The following is a 16,313-nucleotide window of genomic DNA, read 5'->3' on the forward strand; positions in this document are numbered from 1 at the left end:
GACACAGGGCTCATTGCAGCTGCTGGCCAGAGGAGTTGGGCCACAGGGCTGGCATGGCACGCATTGGTCACAGCAGGACATGTCTCAGGGATGGAGGTGCACCTGGAAGACGGGAGAGGGGGGAAGAAGAACATGAGGATACATGAGGAGCAGCCTATCATCACGCTATGAGGGAATCAATGCACATGCAGTGCTTGGAGCTGAAGACAGTTCGGGGATCTCCAAGGGATTCTTGGTCTCATCTGGACAGAGCCCAGTAAAACCCACTGGGACATATTTAGCTACTACTAGACCCTAGCAGCCCACAGACATCTCCTTACAGCAGGACATTCTCCCCACTTCCCTTTCTCTTGACAAGCAGAGCCAGGCATGGAACAGAGCTAATAGCAGCTGAGAGTACCTCTGAGCTTAGAACTCTGTTTGCAGAATGAAGAGAACAAGAAGGAGCTTCACACTCACCTGGTTCCCAAGAAGATGCAGGTGAAAGAAGTGGATGAGGTGGCAAGGAGTTCGGCTGCCTTTTATAATGGACACAAGCTGCATCATTTCCAGAGGCATCCTTTGCAGCAAGTGATTATTTTGTGACAAGAACCTCTTGAATGCAAAACATCCCAGCTAATGTAATGGGCTGTGTGTTGGTTTCCTGAGTTGCTGCTACTTGTCACATCCTGATTTAAGTCACTCCCATAGCTCACGAATGCCACCTTTTGAGTGGCAGGAAGAAAAACCCAAGCATTTCCAAGCAGCACATGTCAGTGTGGGCAAAACACTCAGTTCACATGCTGGAAGAATCCAGCAAAGGCAGAAGATATCAGCATGCTTAGTGGGGCATTGGTGTGAAACAACTAGAGCCTGTGTGCTGGATTTATGCAGTTGCCTGTGTGTATAGAAGTTTGCATGATTCCACAGATGTGCGTGAGCAGGTGAGTGTTTGTGTGACTTGTGTGTCCGCATAACAACAAGTGTTCTGGTCACATCAGGGGCACTTGAGGATACCAATAGATGCTGTTAATCTCTGTCTTCCTGCTAACAGAGCCAATTGGGAGGAGAGGAACTGGAAGGCACCTGCAAATATCATCAGGTTCATTTGTCTGACCCCAATAGCGCTAACCACAAGGAAAAACATGTTAATGAAAGCATTATCAAAATGTCTGTCAACACTGACAGGCATGGAGCATCAACCACATGTCCAGGAAGCCCGATCCAGTGTTTGACCACCTTCACATAAGTCTATTCTTTTCCTAGTGATGCAAACTGTGACAATATTGTTCAGCTTGCCAATGCTTCTTTCTTGATACCCAGGGGTTTGTTTAGATAACAGGAAGAATCTGTGCCCTTGTACTCACCAGATAACAGTGATATACTGAACATCTTGTATCCACTAGGCAAGAGAAATTCTGCTTTGAATCAGCTCTTTTTTTTTTTTTTTTTTTTTTTTGTAAGCAAATATTGTGTGAGTGAGGCCAAGAGCTAACTGAGCATTGTCAAATAGGGGGTTCATGCAGTGAACTCAGGGAGAAAGTGTAATGACTTCATCCAGAAGGTTGTGCGACCATCAGCACAAAAAGACTGAACACGTGGGAGGAGGCTGAATCCTATATCAATGATTTTATGTGGAAGTATGGAATATCTCTATACTGTATGGGAAAATGTTTGCTTGTGTAACATATGTAATGAATATAAGCTGAGGATCTTCTGTGCAACATATGCATGATAGGTGGAGCTCATCCCCCATGCATCCAGCACCAAAAATAAAGAATTTCTACTTTCTAACACTCTAATTTGAGTCTTAGGATGTTTCATGACTGAACGATTTCCACTATCGTGACTATCTGGCCTGAACATCTCCTGGTGCAGTTTTGTGCCATTCCTCCACATGTGCGCTCATCAGTTACTAGGATGGAAAGACCAGCACCCTCTATGTTTTCCTCCCTGGGAAGTCGAAGTGAGCAATGAGGCTGCCTCTAGACTTCGTGTTCTCCAAACTGGACAACCCACACGTTCTCAGGGTCTCCTCACAGAATATGCCTTCCAGCCCCACTATCGTCTCTGCTGCCCTCCTCTGGCTGCTTTAAAAACATTAAGAAACTTATGTTTTGGAGCCCGGAACGAGGAAATGCATTCCATTTGAGGACACAACAAGACTATGATGAGTAATGGACGTTTTTTGAACAGATAGTTATGGAGTGTTTTGTATGCCTGAAAATTCACTTGGACCTCTTTGCTTCCAGGGCACAACCTTAGCTCTTCTTGAGCCTGATGTCAACCAGCACACCCAGGTCCTGCAGGATGTCTGTGCTTCTCAGGTGCTCAGAAGCACTTCAAGGGTGTCCCTAGTCTAAGACTAGAGCCCCAGCAGTACAAAGCAAGGAAGGAACGGCAGATGGAGTCCATGGCAAAAAGGCCATAGAGAGAGGCAATCAGGATGGTTGAGGCTGGAAGATGGTGATATTCTGGAGCAAGAAAAACACTCTTGCTTTAGTCACAGACATGCATGTCCAGAAGAGGCAGAGCCCTCTAGGACTGGGGAGAAAGTTCGAGATCCAATGAAAGGACTCATCAGAAGTGGCTGAACTCAAGCCTTATGACTGGAGGAAGAAGAAAAGTTGTGTGAGATTTAAAGGAGACACCTCCCTTTGATAGTGGATTCTCCAATTTGCTGAAGTCCTGGCTGTTTGATTTCCTTGGCAAGGAATGACTACTCCAGTGCTGCAGAAGATCCCACAAAGTTTGTCTGCATATCAGAGTACAATCCCTTACAACACTTCCATGCATTTCTGCTTCCAGAAAATGGTGACTTTAGCCATCACAATGAATGCTGGATGAGCAGTATGGCTGGGCATCAGGAATTCTAGTGATTTCTGAATTCAAAAAGAGGCAGTCTCAGTGTGAGCAACCCAGAGACTTTGCTGCCCATGCAGAGATACTGTCAGAAGCACCACAGGTCATCCTGAGATGAAAACTTGTGAGGAAGAACAGTGAGAAAAGCATCCTTAACTCTCCTGTGGCAGCAAGAAGGAAGCTAAGGAAATTGTATGTCCACTGCACCATGAGATGCCAGAAATAGTGAGAAGAGAATGTGTAATATAACGAATGCTTCTTTTTCATCCATTTTCATGTTAATTCTTTTAGACAGACCTACATGGCCCCTGAGCTTCTTTCACAGAATTCATGGTAGTGAAGAAGCAGTCCCTATAAAAGAAGAAACCTAATGGAGAACTTCATCCAGTTGGACATGCTTGTGGCCTTGAGATGGACTGGGATGCATCCAAGGGTGTTTGATCGGGTGACATCGTTGTGATGCAGCTCTCTGTCATCCTTCAGGGATCATGACAGTTGAGGGATGGCAGTGTTAGCTGGGGAAAAGAACATGTATCAAAAACATTTAGACGGACTGAGAAAGGGAACTCAAGGAACCACTGACCAACTGTACTCCATTAGCTCCTTCTTCAGATATGTTCCTTGGAGCAGATGTCTTTAGATGCTATAAAGAGACATATGAAGGACAGCGAGGTGATTTGAAGCAGCCCCGGGGCGGAGCTGTGGGCGGCGTTGGGGAGGAGGCGCAGCGGGCGGAGCAGAGCCGGGGCTGGCGGGGGCAGCGCGGCGCGGGCGGCGGAGCGGCGGGATGCGGCAGTGCCGGGCCGCGGGGCTGGCGGGGCTGGCCGCGGTGCTCCTGGGTGCGCGGGGCTGCCGCCGGCGGGGCCGCACTGCGGGGTCAACGGGGGGCCGGGGCCGCTCTCGCTTCTGTCCTTTTGGCTTCTTTCCGACCTCGTGCACCTCTCTGCTCCTTTATGAAATTTCTGTGGAAGAGAATGGATATTCTCAGTTTGCTTCTTGTTTTCTTCTCGGCAGTGGCTGTGAGCAGAGCCCAGGTGCAGCAGGAGACGGCGGCAGAGACCAGCGAGGGCAAAGGCATCAACATCACCTGCTCACTCCCCGATATACTGTCCAATGACTACATCCACTGGTACCGTCAGCTCCCGGGCCGAGGACCCGCATTCCTCGTCAGTGCCTTGAAGGGCTCCAAGGAGGTTCCGGACCCGGAGGGCCGGCTGTGGGTGTCGGCAGACCGCCGCTCCAGCGCCCTGTGGCTCGCCCGGCCCCGGCTCGGCGACGCGGCCGTGTATTACTGCGCGTTGGTAGCACGGGGAGACGAGCCGGGGCTGCGGCCGGGCACGAACCGCTTAGGGCGGGGCGGGGGCGCAGTGCTGCCTGCATGGCCGCCAAACTCCATCCTGACCCGGGTGCACCTCCCTGAGTTCTCGACAGAAATGAGCACTGCACCCATAGCAGCCACTCACTGAGGCCAATGTCAATCAGGCACACCTGTGTCTGAGGTAGGTAGGCTGGCATAACTGACAACACAAGCTGTGTTTGACAACTGAAGGTCATCCGCACAGTCCTATTCCATCTCCTACTCTCTTCTCCATCCCAGGGCAGTACATATGAGAGCAAGAGGAGCCCTGTTTCTTAGAGCCTGCAGGATGCTTTGTTCATATGGCCCTCCACACAGTTAAAGCTTTTCCTGTGAGTGCTACAGAGGCTGTGTTCTCTTTGGGGGCAGTTGTTGCCATAAACGCTCTTCTTCAACTGCAGATGCAAAGCTGAAGAGAGGAGTCTCTACAGTGTGTTACAACCTCTCATTCTTCTGGGAATGGAGAAGGATCTCCATAAACATTCATCTTACACACTCGAGAAGCAAAGCCATTCTCTTTGTAGCTCTGGAGGCCGTGCACGGTGCAAGAAATATCAAAGACTTACATTAAGATGCAGACATTTTTTAATGAATGTTTAAATAAGAAAATGAGATCACTCAGAGCACTCAGGTTTGACAGTACAGGATTCGCATGATCCCATGTTTGATTTCACTCAGGGCACGTGCCTTATTTTCTATCAGAGTATGGACTAGTTCTGAGAAATCTCACATCTAGAGGTTAACAAGAAAAAAAAAATCAGAGAAGAAGTGGAGATGGAGATAGGTAGGAATGAGGAATGGCAGCTGAGACATGAGGCAGGTTGTCAGAAAGCCAGGATTGCCCCTTCCTGCCAGCATTTCGTAGAGTAGCTGAGGATGGTCAGGTAATCTGAAAGCAGGGGCTTGAAGATGTCTTCTTGATCCAGCACCACGTTCATGTTTTCTGGACGAATTTCTCCCGGACCACGGCCAGCGGCTTCAGCAGGGCGGGCACCTTCTGCCACAGTAGCGGCTGCCCAAGCCGGACAAGTCAAAGCCCCCCGAGGTGATGGGCACGCCCTCAGAGCTGAGGATGCTGCCAACAGCAGCGGAGGTGGAGGAGCCCACAACGGTGTTCTGCGGGAAGGAGCTGAGGATGGGTCCGGGCAGGGTCACCACCACGGGAGAGGGCTCGATGGCGATGGTGGAGTTCTGGCACTGCCTGACACAGGGCTCATTGCAGCTGCTGGCCAGAGGGGTTGGGCCGCAGGGCCGGCATGGCACACACTGGGTGTAGCAGGACATGTCTTGGGACTGAAGGTACACCTAGGAGAGAGGGATAGAAGGATGTCGAGCACGAGGATATGTGAGAGGTAGCCTGGATACCCAAGACAACTGCTAAGATGGAAGAGAAGGCTGAGAAAGGAGGTCACGTTCCTTCATTATGCCAGGAGCCTACAATGAGCTCTCTGATCCAGAGAGACTTTTTGAGTGCTTACACAGCCATGTAAGCTGTGTCCCAAGCACTCTCTGAGCAGATGTTATCTCATCCGTGGTTTCCCATAGCACTGAGATCCACTATCTGACAACATTTCTATTCAGTTAAGAGGAGAAGAGAGGGGTTCACACTTACCTGGTTCCCAACAAGGAGAAGGCAAGACAAGTGGATGGAAAAGTTGGAAACTGGGCTGCCTTTTATATTGGTCCTTCATCTCTGCAGGTCCATAGGCGTGGTTGATACAGGCCATAATTTTCCGAGTAGCTAGCCATGATTGCAAGCTAACCCTTCTCATTATATGGGCTGGTTTTGGTTTCCTGCAGTGCCACCTTTTCATTTCCAGATTAATGATGTGATCATTCTCTAATGAAGGATTCTTTTAAATGCTGTGATTACAGGCTCAAAGATTCATAGGGCAGAATTGCACTGGTGAGGCCGATGCCTCAGCTCAGGTAGTGATCAAGGCTGGAGGAGGGAAGTGAAGTCAGCCTAGCTCAGTGCAGGAGGGCTGTCATGGTTTTATGATTTTTGTTATCGGTACTCCACATCATAAAATCATGTAGTGTATTGGTAGTTAAAGAGTTAATTCTCTTCTTCTATGGATTGCTGATAGTTTTGTTACGTGTCTCAGAAGAGAAGAATGAACTGAAGTTCCCAGAAGACTTCTCTGTTCCATTTCCATTTTTCTGGTGAGAAGATAAAACTGCCTGGGAGTCACAGGACCATTTCTTTTCTTGCCGCATCAAAGAGGGGTGCAAGAAAAGCAAAAGTAGGTCAGTCCAGACTCCTTTTAGGTCTAACTAAAAGAGATCGTTGAGAAAAAGAGATTGTTAACAGAATTGAGTTAAAAGTAAGTAGAAGAGTGTAATGGTAGGCACTGGACATGTTGTCAGAGAAGCCAGGGTAGACACTTCCTCTCAACTGCAACCAAGAGTAGACACTGAGTATGGGGAGTAGCAGGAACAGACAAGAATCATTTCGAGGCCAAGAATTGTAGAGAGACAAGCAGGTCACTTGAGGCTGGTGCTGAGGGGTACTTACAGAGATCTCTGAGGAGAAAAGACAACAGTAATAGCTTCTGAGAAACTCCACTTGAATGCAAGACGTTGCAAATACAGACAGCACATTGTTTTCCTGTGCTGTTCAATTTCATGTTCAGGCTTCATGCTCTGTTTAGTCCATGCACCCTAAGAGTGTCTGGAAGAGAGACTCAAGCATTTCTGGACAATACAAATCCATTTGGGCAAAAGATTCAGCTCCTGCCCTGGAAGAGTCTAACAAAGGAAAATGTCAGCTTGGGTCACTCCTTAGGGGCTCCTTGAGGCCCTCCTGGCAAGAAGTGGCCCAGCTCCTGGGCATGACTTTATCTCATCTGACACTGCTCTCAGAAAAATTCTGCTGGACTCTTTTTCTTCCTCCTGTTCTGCACTAGGGATGAGAGTATGGAGGTAGAAGTCGGGCTGCATTCTTTCCAGATCCCCAAAGAAAGGCACAGAGGTAAACTGTGAAAATAAGTGCTGTATTTAGTAAAACACAGTAGGAAGAGGTCTAGAAACAGAAAATAAATCCCAGCTCCCTTCTGATGCTGAGAACCCCATCTTTCTTCAGCATCAGACAGAGCCAGTGGATTTAGCCAAGTCACACTGTGCAGACCCTTTCCGTAGAGAGCTCTATCTTCTTTTCACATGAGGGAACTCTGTTTCTGTCATTATACCCTCCAGCACATGGAGTGCAGCAGGGCATGGTGCACTCTGCATGATTCCATTACTGCAGTTCCTCAGGGATAAGGGAAGGGCTCCTCAATTCCGAAATGCAAGGCCCAACAGTGAACACTTGTCAAGCCAAGGATGCAGGGAGCAACACATCAGTTGTATTCCATTCGCTCCTTCCTACAGTGTTTCATATGCCATTGTCAAAGACACAAGGAACAACACAGTGATTAGCAGCAGGCAGCCTGGTTATACAGCAGGCAAATCACATACAAGATTAAAAAACTCGGGGGCTCGGGGAGCTCTCGGGGCGTCGCGTTCCCGGGCAGCAGCACACGACCCGTTCCGCTGCCGGGTTTCGGATCTGCGGCATCACCTGGAACAGCGGGGGGGGAACAGGACTCGGCCATGTCGTGCTCCACGTCAAGTCCCACCTCTCTGTGTTCCATCCTGCCCATGTCGCTGGGGACACTGTAGGCGGGCAGTTGCTTTTCCCCGTGCCGAAGGAGCTTTCGCGGCCGTTCGTCAGCGCTCCGCCTCCACTGCAGAGCCCGAGGTACGCTGCTGGACACGCAGAGCTCAAACTCCGCCCCGGGGCGGAGCTGGCGGCAGCGGTGGCGGAGAGGAGGAGGCGCCGCGGGCGGAGCAGAGCCGGGGCAGACGGGGGCAGCGCGGCGCGGGCGGCGGAGCGGTGGGATGCGGCAGTGCCGGGCCGCGGGGCTGGCGGGGCTGGCCGCGGTGCTTCTGGGTGAGCGGGGCTGCCGCCGGCGGGGCCAGACTGCGGGGTCAACGGTTGGCCGGGGCCGCGCTCGCCTCTGGCCCTTCGGCTTCTCTCCGACGTCGTGCACCTCTCTCCTGTGCACGAAATTTCTGTGGGAGAAAATGGATTTTCTGAGTTTCCTTCTTGTTCTCCTCACGGCAGTGGCTGTGAGCAGAGCCCAGGTGCAGCAGGAGCCGGCGGCACAGATCACCGAGGGCACCGAAATCAACATCACCTGCTCACACCCCAACATCCAGGTCAGCGAAGTCATCCACTGGTACCGCCAGCTCCCGGGCCGAGGACCCGCATTCCTCGTCAGTGCCTTGAAGGGTTCCAAGGAGGTGTCGGACCCGGAGGGGAGGCTGTGGGTTTCGGCAGACCGGCGCTCCAGTGCCCTGTGTCTCGCCCGGCCCCGGCTCGGCGACGCGGCGGTGTATTTCTGCGCGTTGGTAGCACAGGGAGACGAGCCGGGGCTGCGGCCGGGCACGAACCGCTTAGGGCGGGGCGGGGGCACAGTGCCGTCCGGGCCCGCAGGGGGCGCTGCCTGCATGGCCGCCAAACTCCATCCTGACCAGGGTGCACCTCCCTGAGTTCTCGACAGAAATGAGCACTGCAGCCATAGCAGTCATTGACTGAGGCCCATGTCAGTCAGACAGAGTTACTTTTGAGGTGGACAAGACGGCATTACACGCAACACAAGCTGTGTTTGACAACGGAAAGACATTCACACAGTTCTATTCCATCTCCTACTCTCTGCTCCTTCCCCAGTGCAGTACATATGAGAGCAGAAGAGCCCTGTTCTTACGAGCCCACAGGGTTGCTTATTCCCATGACCTTCCACACAGTCAGAGCTTTTCCTCAGCATTGCCAAGGCTGTGTTCTCCCTTGTGTAGGTAGCTGTAGGCATAAACACTGCAATCAACGGCCAATAGTTGCTTCCTCTGCCACTGCCAGGAATATCTTCTTCAGCTGCAAGAGACAATGCTGAAGAGACAAGCCTCTGCAGTATCTCATACCCTCTCATTCTTCTGGGAATGGAGAAGGATCTCCACAAACATTCATCCTTTACCCGCCAGGAGCAAATCCACTCTCTCTGGGCATCTCTGGAGGCCACACACGGTCGAAAAGAATATTGAAGACTTGAACTAAGATGCAGAAATCTTTAATGAATGTTTAAATAGGGAAATGAGATCATTCTGAGCAGAGGCTCTGCAGTACAGGATTCACATAATCCCGTGTTTGTTTGAGTTCCTGCAAGGCACGTACCTTATTTTCTAGCAGAGAATGGAACGGTTCTGAGGAAACTCGTATCTCATAGGATCATAGGAAAGAATAAATCAGAGGAAAAGTAGAGATAGAGATAGCTAAGAATGAGGAATGGCAGCTGAGACATGAGGCAGGTTGTCAGAAAGCCAGGATTGCCCCTTCCTGCCAGCATTTCGTAGAGTAGCTGAGGATGGTCAGGTAATCTGAAAGCAGGGGCTTGAAGATGTCTTCTTGATCCAGCACCACGTTCATGTTTTCTGGACGAATTTCTCCCGGACCACGGCCAGCGGCTTCAGCAGGGCGGGCACCTTCTGCCACAGTAGCGGCTGCCCAAGCCGGACAAGTCAAAGCCCCCCGAGGTGATGGGCACGCCCTCAGAGCTGAGGATGCTGCCAACAGCAGCGGAGGTGGAGGAGCCCACAACGGTGTTCTGCGGGAAGGAGCTGAGGATGGGTCCGGGCAGGGTCACCACCACGGGAGAGGGCTCGATGACGATGGTGGAGTTCTGGCACTGCCTGACACAGGGCTCATTGCAGCTGCTGGCCAGAGGAGTTGGGCCACAGGGCCGGCATGGCACACACTGGGAGTAGCAGGACATGTCTTGGGACTGCAGGTACACCTGGGAAAGACAGATAGAATGAAGAAGAGAACAAGGATATGTGAAGGGCAGCCTGAGTCAAGGAGCCAAGGCAACTACTAGGGATGGAGAAGGAGGCTGTGACAGGAGGCCACAGCCCTTCGTTGTGCCAAGGCCCTACAAAGAGCAGAATGGATCAGGGAGACTCTCACAGACTGTATAAATCTAGAGCCACATAAGCCGTGTCCCAAGCACTATCTGCACAAACATTAACCCCTCCATGGTCTCCCGTAGCATGGAGATCCACTGTCTGATAAGATTTCTGTTCAGGCAAAATCTCGCTAAGAATTAGAGAGAGGGCTTCATACTTACCTGGTTTCCAGTGAGACGGAGACAAGAGAGGAGGATGGGAGAGCTGGGATCTGGGCTGCCTTTTATGCTGGTCCTTCATTGCTGCAGGCCCAGAGACACCCTTGATACAGGCAATAATTTTCTGACAAGCTAAGCTGGAATGCATGCCATCCCTTCTCAGCGTATGGGCTGTGTTTTGATTTCCTGCAGTGCTACCTTTTCATTTCCAGATTATTTGCCACGCTCATTCTCTAATGAAGGATTCTTTGAAGTGCTGCAATGAAAGGCCCAAAGATTTGTAGGGCAGGATTGCACTGGTGAGGCAGATGACTCAACTCAAGTGCTGGATGGGTCCAGAGCAGGCAAGACTTCAGCCTGGTTCACTGCAGTGGGGCTGTTGGATGTACCATCCTCAGGAAGAAGCTCCAACAAGTATTAGCTGGTTCCTGTACATGAGGATTTGACTTGTGATTCTCTTCTCTTGGCTTTTCCATTTGTGTGTGTTTTCTGCCTGGATCTAACCCTACCCCATGTAACAGTGCCCTCAGAAAAGAGTCCGTGACTGTTTTGGATTGTCCCCTCTCTGTGCAATCTTTCAGTTTACAAAAAAAAACAAAAGCAAAAACAAAAAAAACAAACAAAAAAAAAAACAAAAATTGTCACAGACTCGTAGAATATTTTGTGTTGAAAGTTTCTTAAAGATCATCTAGTCCTATTTCCTCTGCAAGCAGGTATACTTTCCACTAGATCACGTGTCTTGGAGTCCCATCCAGCCCATCACTGAACACTTTGCACGGTGGGGCATCCACCACATCTCTGGGCAACGTGTTCCAGTGCCTCACCATCCTCACAGTAAAGAAATTCTTCCTAATATCTCACCTAATTCTGCTCTTTTTTACTTGAAACCTATTACAGCTTGTCCTGTCATTACTTCCACTGATTAAGAATCCCTCCCCATCTTTCTTAGGAGCACTCTTCACATAATGGAATGCTGCTCTAAAGTCTCCCCAGAGTCTTCTCGCCACTAGGATAAACAACTACACATCTCTCATAGCAGAAGTTTTCCAGCTGTTTGACCACCTTCATGGCCCTTCTCTGGAGTCACGCCAGCAGGTCAGTGTCTTTCTTATGCTGGGGATGCACAGGTGAACACTGTACGCCCTGTGGAGTTCTAACAAGCAGAGGGGGAAATTCACATCCCTTGATCTCCTGCTTGCACTTCTTCAGATATTCTCTCGTAGTTACCGTGGGTGCACTCAATCCCTGTGTTCATGTCATTGAGATGCTGTTTAATAATAACATAGATAATGGGATCGAGTGCATCTTCAGCAAGTTTGCAGATGACACCAAGTTTAGTGGTGCAGTTGGTATAACAGAATGATGAGATCCATCCAAAGGGACCTGCACAAGCTTGAAGGATGAACCCTTACGAACACCATGAGGTTCAACAAGGCCAAGTGCAAGTTGTTGCACTTGTGCTGGGGAAACCCCAGATATCGATAGAGACTGAGAGAAGGATGCCTTGAAAGCAGCCCTGCAAAGAAGGACTTAGGGATCCTGGTAGATGAAAAACTTAACATGAGCCAGCAGTGTGCACTTGCAGCCCAGAAGTTCAAAATTATCCAGGGCTGGATGAAAAGGGAGGTGCCCAGCTGGGCAAGGGAGGTGACTGTCAGTCCCATCTGGAGTACTGTATCTGGTTATGCAGCCCCAGATACACCCTTTTGCTGACTTGGTGGTGAAGTGCTGGAAGAGGCAGCCCAGCGGATTTGTGGGTGCCCTATCACTGGAAACATTCAAGGCCAGGTGGGATGCCAAGGCTGTCTTTGATTTTCAAATTTGCAACAAACCCTGCATAGCTGATGAGATAGTGTCCTGCATAAAGATATTTTCTTTCACGTGACACAGCAAGGTAAGGACTGATTTTTTTCCTTATAATGTAACTAAGGATTTCTTTCTCAGCTTTAAGAGACAGTGCATGAAAGATGAATCTCTTCAGTGTGTCCCAACCTTCACTGCCTAGAGGGCTGAAAGAGTGCCCTCAGCTAATTCCCACCAAAGCAATTGTTTTTTCCTAAGACCATCTCTATGCAGTTGTAAGCATAACATGTGGAAACACTCAAGAATGCGTCAAAGTGAAAGCCTCTGGTGTGGTAAGCAGCAGGAGAAGACAAGACACTGTTACCCTATAAAAAGAGGAGTTCCTATGGGAGATTCATCTACCAGTCCCAAAACTGGAGAGAGACAAATATGTCAGTCCAGACTGTTTGTTTCCCCAGATCTTTGGGGAAAAAAGATTGTAAAGAAACTGGGGAGCAAGAGTGAGTGGAAGAGAGTAATGGTAGACATTGGCCATATTGTTAGAGAAGCTAGGGTAGACATTTCCTCTCGTGTGCAACCAAGGCCAACATGGCAGGTACTGGGCATGGCAGGCACTGGTCATAGGAGGACATGGATCAGAGCTGAAGTTTTACCTCCCAGAGACTGCAGGGAGAAAACAGAGCACAGGGACACGTGAGGAGCAATTCATCACCCTGCCACGGACACGGCAATGAATCATTTTGGCTGGCTGGTAGAATCACAAAATTGTAGGAGTTGGAAGGGACATCTTAACATCATCTAGTTCAACTGCCATGCTAAAGCATGTTTCCTAGATCAGGTGGAACAGGAAAGCATCCAGGTGGGTTTTCAGTATCTCCCGAGAAGGAGATACCAAAGGCTCTCTGGGCAGCTTGTTCCAGTGCTCTGCTCTTTCATGCTCAAAGTAAAGAAGTTCTTTGCCATGTTCAGATGGTGTTCCTGTTTGTGCCCGTTCCCACACTGGGCACCACTGAAATGATCCTGGCCCCATCCTCTTGACACCTGCCATTTCGATTCTTAAAAGCATTGATATGATCCTCTCTTAGACTCCTCCAAGCGAAACAATCCTTGGACTTCCAGGATTTCATCCAAAAGAAAATGTTTGTGGTCCTATAAAAATGAAGAAAGGGGTAGAAGATTGTCTTCACTTTATGCAGGTGTGATGTGAAAAGGCTGGCCAGCTGCAACAAGGCTGCTGTCACTCTCTCAGTGGAAAATCCATCTCAGCCAAGCCCCACTCAGGCATGATCAGAAAAGGACGTGGGAGGAAGGCTTCAGACTCATGTGGTTACCAAGAAGAAATAAATGACAGTTGTTGATTAGGGGATCAAGGAATTGGACTGCCTTTAATGGAGACCCTGTGCTGCCCCAGGTGCAGGCACAGCCTTCATGGAAGTGACAATTTTCTGCGGTGCTTGTGACAAATGGAAAACAGTCAATGACATGAGCTGTGTGGCTGCTTCCCTTAATGCTGCTTGTTCATTTCCTGGCTTATGCCACACCCTTGCCCTAATGCAGGCTTTTTCTGAGTACTCGGATTGAGAAGCCCCAGGACTTCTGGGCCAGGAATGAGTCAGTGATGGCAGAGGACTCAGTTCAAGTGTTGAGATGGATCCATCTCAGGCAAGTGATGCTATATTGCAGCTGCTGGCCAGGGAGTTGGGCTGCAGGGCTGACGTGGGACACACTGCGAGTGTCAGGACATGTCTTGGGACTGCAGGTATGCCCAGGAGAAGGGCAGGGAGGAAGCAGAACATGGGGATGCATGAGAAGCAAACTGCAAACATGCCACGAGGTAGCCAAAGTATATACACCTCTGGGAGATTGATAGATAAGGGTTTTTGGTTTCATCCTGCCGGAGCCTAGAAATAACCCACAGGATCTATCCAGCTACTGTCCACATCCTAGCTCATAAAGTTTCTCAGTTCAAGTGAAGATTGCCTCCATGATAAATCTTCTCAACACTTCCCTGCCCCGTGAAAAGCAGTCCCAAGATTTGGCATGGCACAGAGCTGAGAGCAGCTGAGTCTTCCATTTGGAGGACGAGGTGGACAAGAAGGGGCTTTATACTCACCTGGTTCCCATGGAGAAGGCCATAAGAGTAGTAGATGAGAGGCCAATGAGATGCACTGGCTTTTGTAGTGGACTCAAGGTGATCCATGCCCAGAGGCATCGCTTCTAGCAGTGATTATTTTCTGACAAGTTCATCTTGAACGCAAAACATTCCAGATAATAACATAGTGTGTACGTTGGTTTCCTGTGCATTTCAATTTCATTCCCCACATTACACTACTTTTGATCCTCACTGAAGGCATCTTTTCAGTGGCAAGAAAGGAGACTCCTAAGATTGAGCTGCTGCACAGCTCCTGGGTGTGACCTTATCCCACCTCATGCTGCTCTCTGGAAAATCCTGCTGCCCTTTTTTGCCTCTTCCTATTCTGCCCCAGACATGAGAACATAGGGACAGAAGTTGTGCAGGATCCTTTCCAGATTCCAGAAGAAAAGCATGGCAGTAAATTGTGAAATTAAGTGGTGGTTTTAGTAAGACACAAGAGGAAGAGGTCTAGAGACAGCAAATACATCCCAGCTCCGTTCTGGTGCTGAGAACCCCATCTTTGTTCTGCATCAGACAGAACCAGTGGATTTAGCCAAGTCACACTGTGCAGACCCTTCCCATAGAAGCTCTAGCTTCTCCCTCAGTGATGGAACTCTGTTTCTGTCATTGTACCCTCCAGCACACAGAGCACAGCTGGGCATAGTGCACTCCAGCTCATTCCATTATTGTGGGTCCTCAGGGATAAGGGCAGGGTTTTTCATTTCCTAAATGCATGGCCCCACAGACTTGTCTAGCCAAGGATGCTGGGAAGAACACATCAGATGCATTCCCGTCACTCCTTCCTACAGTGTTTCAGAGGAAATGTCTTCAGATGCCATTGTTAAACATACTAAGGACACAGTGATTAGCAGCAGCCAGCCTGATTATACAGAGAGACAAATAATATACAAGCTTGAAAAACGGAGGACTGTGAATGTTATGTGCTTAGATTTTGGTGAGACCGTTTTGACTGCCTGTTGTATAGTTCCCACACAACCAAATGAGTGAGTTATGGCAAGGGTTAATGCATATTTATGTAGGTGGAAAACTGAATGATCTGCTGTGCTTTAGGTATTGTGGCTGCTATTCAGACTACCACCAGGCCACTTTCAGGAAGACAAGTCTGGCCTTTGCAAGAGATGCAGTTGTGAATCAGGACATGGATGGGGATTGGTGTGAGACAGACCTGTAATATCTCGTGTTGGGGTATACAGAGAAAGGGGTGAACATATGAGGAGTGATAGTGTGGCGTGCAGCAGTGGCCCTTCATATATGCTTGAGCCATTTGATTGATACCCACAGTCTGTCCTGTCCCCTTAATGAGTCTTTTCTGTCCTGTCCCCTTAATGAGTCTTTTCTTAACTCTGCACCATCTCACTCTGTCCTGTGTTCACTGGATGGACAAATTACCAGTTACTGGAGAGAGTGGCATGAGCGGTTTGGGAGTCAAATGGTGGAGTCAGAGTGTGGCTGAAAATGCCCCTACCATGTGCTCTGTGCTGCTAGAGGAAGAGGGGCTCACGATTGTCTAATGGAATAGGGGTGATTCTTGAACCCCAACCAAATGAGGCAGGGGCAGTTTTTATCCCCATAACCACTCAGCTGTACTGCCAAGGGTGAGGGAAATGTGGCATTTAGTACATGCAGCTGGTGTCAATTCACTGCTCACAGGCCGTATGGGGGCTGATGGGGGTGGGGATGGATTGGCTGAATCCTCCCTAAAAGAGATTTTAAGGTGTGGATGTCTCTGTGATCCGGACTCAGCATAGGATCCGACTGAACGCTGTCTGGGAATCTATAACCGTGCCTCTCGGCTTCTTCCACATATTCAAAGCCTGATGCTGCATGCTGCACACTCACAGCCGGACACTCCGGCGCTGCTTCCGGCCTTTCTCGGGCACCTCGAGCGGCGACATCAGCACCATGGGCAGCAGCAGCCTGCGGGAGCCGGGGCTCGGGGAGCTCTCCGGGAACGCTGCTGGAAAACAGCTGCTTTCTACTGGACCGAAGGAGCTTTCAA

At 49.7% G+C, this 16,313-nt stretch overlaps 1 protein-coding gene, 2 pseudogenes and 2 gene segments (V, D, J or C); 2 read left to right on the forward strand and 3 right to left on the reverse strand.

The window, feature by feature from the left end:
* LOC146542538 (immunoglobulin heavy variable 3-64-like) overlaps positions 1-16,313 on the reverse strand; it is a 32,124-nt gene that overhangs the window by 6,130 nt on the left and 9,681 nt on the right.
* LOC104917207 (T cell receptor alpha variable 4 pseudogene) lies at positions 3,549-4,307 on the forward strand (annotated as a pseudogene). Its single transcript, XR_014879987.1, has 2 exons — positions 3,549-3,680; positions 3,856-4,307. The product of XR_014879987.1 is annotated as a T cell receptor alpha variable 4 pseudogene (transcript).
* Positions 5,036-7,983, reverse strand: LOC109365345 (feather keratin Cos1-1/Cos1-3/Cos2-1 pseudogene; annotated as a pseudogene). Its single transcript, XR_014879979.1, has 2 exons — positions 5,811-7,983; positions 5,036-5,503 (listed from the first exon to the last, which is right to left on the reverse strand). The product of XR_014879979.1 is annotated as a feather keratin Cos1-1/Cos1-3/Cos2-1 pseudogene (transcript).
* LOC104916899 (T cell receptor alpha variable 4-like) lies at positions 7,983-9,717 on the forward strand. The segment is given in 2 exon segments: positions 7,983-8,132; positions 8,307-9,717. Coding segments are annotated over 2 exon segments (480 nt in total).
* On the reverse strand, positions 9,566-14,401 carry LOC104917121 (feather keratin Cos1-1/Cos1-3/Cos2-1-like). The gene is made up of 2 exons (XM_085210760.1): positions 14,273-14,401; positions 9,566-10,029 (listed from the first exon to the last, which is right to left on the reverse strand). The coding sequence occupies exons 1-2, from the start codon at positions 14,369-14,371 to the stop codon at positions 9,703-9,705; spliced, it is 426 nt and encodes a 141-aa protein (XP_085066886.1). The 5' UTR covers positions 14,372-14,401; the 3' UTR covers positions 9,566-9,702.

This window comes from Meleagris gallopavo, chromosome 29 (assembly GCF_905368555.1).
Source record: "Meleagris gallopavo chromosome 29, MGAL_WU_HG_1.1, whole genome shotgun sequence".
Taxonomy (NCBI): domain Eukaryota; kingdom Metazoa; phylum Chordata; class Aves; order Galliformes; family Phasianidae; genus Meleagris; species Meleagris gallopavo.

Excerpts from the sequence above, each read along its gene's own strand:
- LOC104917121 (XM_085210760.1), bottom strand. The coding sequence starts at position 14,371 with ATGCCTCTGGGCATGGATCACCTTGAGTCCACTACAAAAGCCAGTGCA. Across the intron at positions 10,030-14,272 it reads GCCTTCTCCATGGGAACCAG|GTGTACCTGCAGTCCCAAGA; the intron begins GTGAGTATAAAG and ends TGTCTTTCCCAG.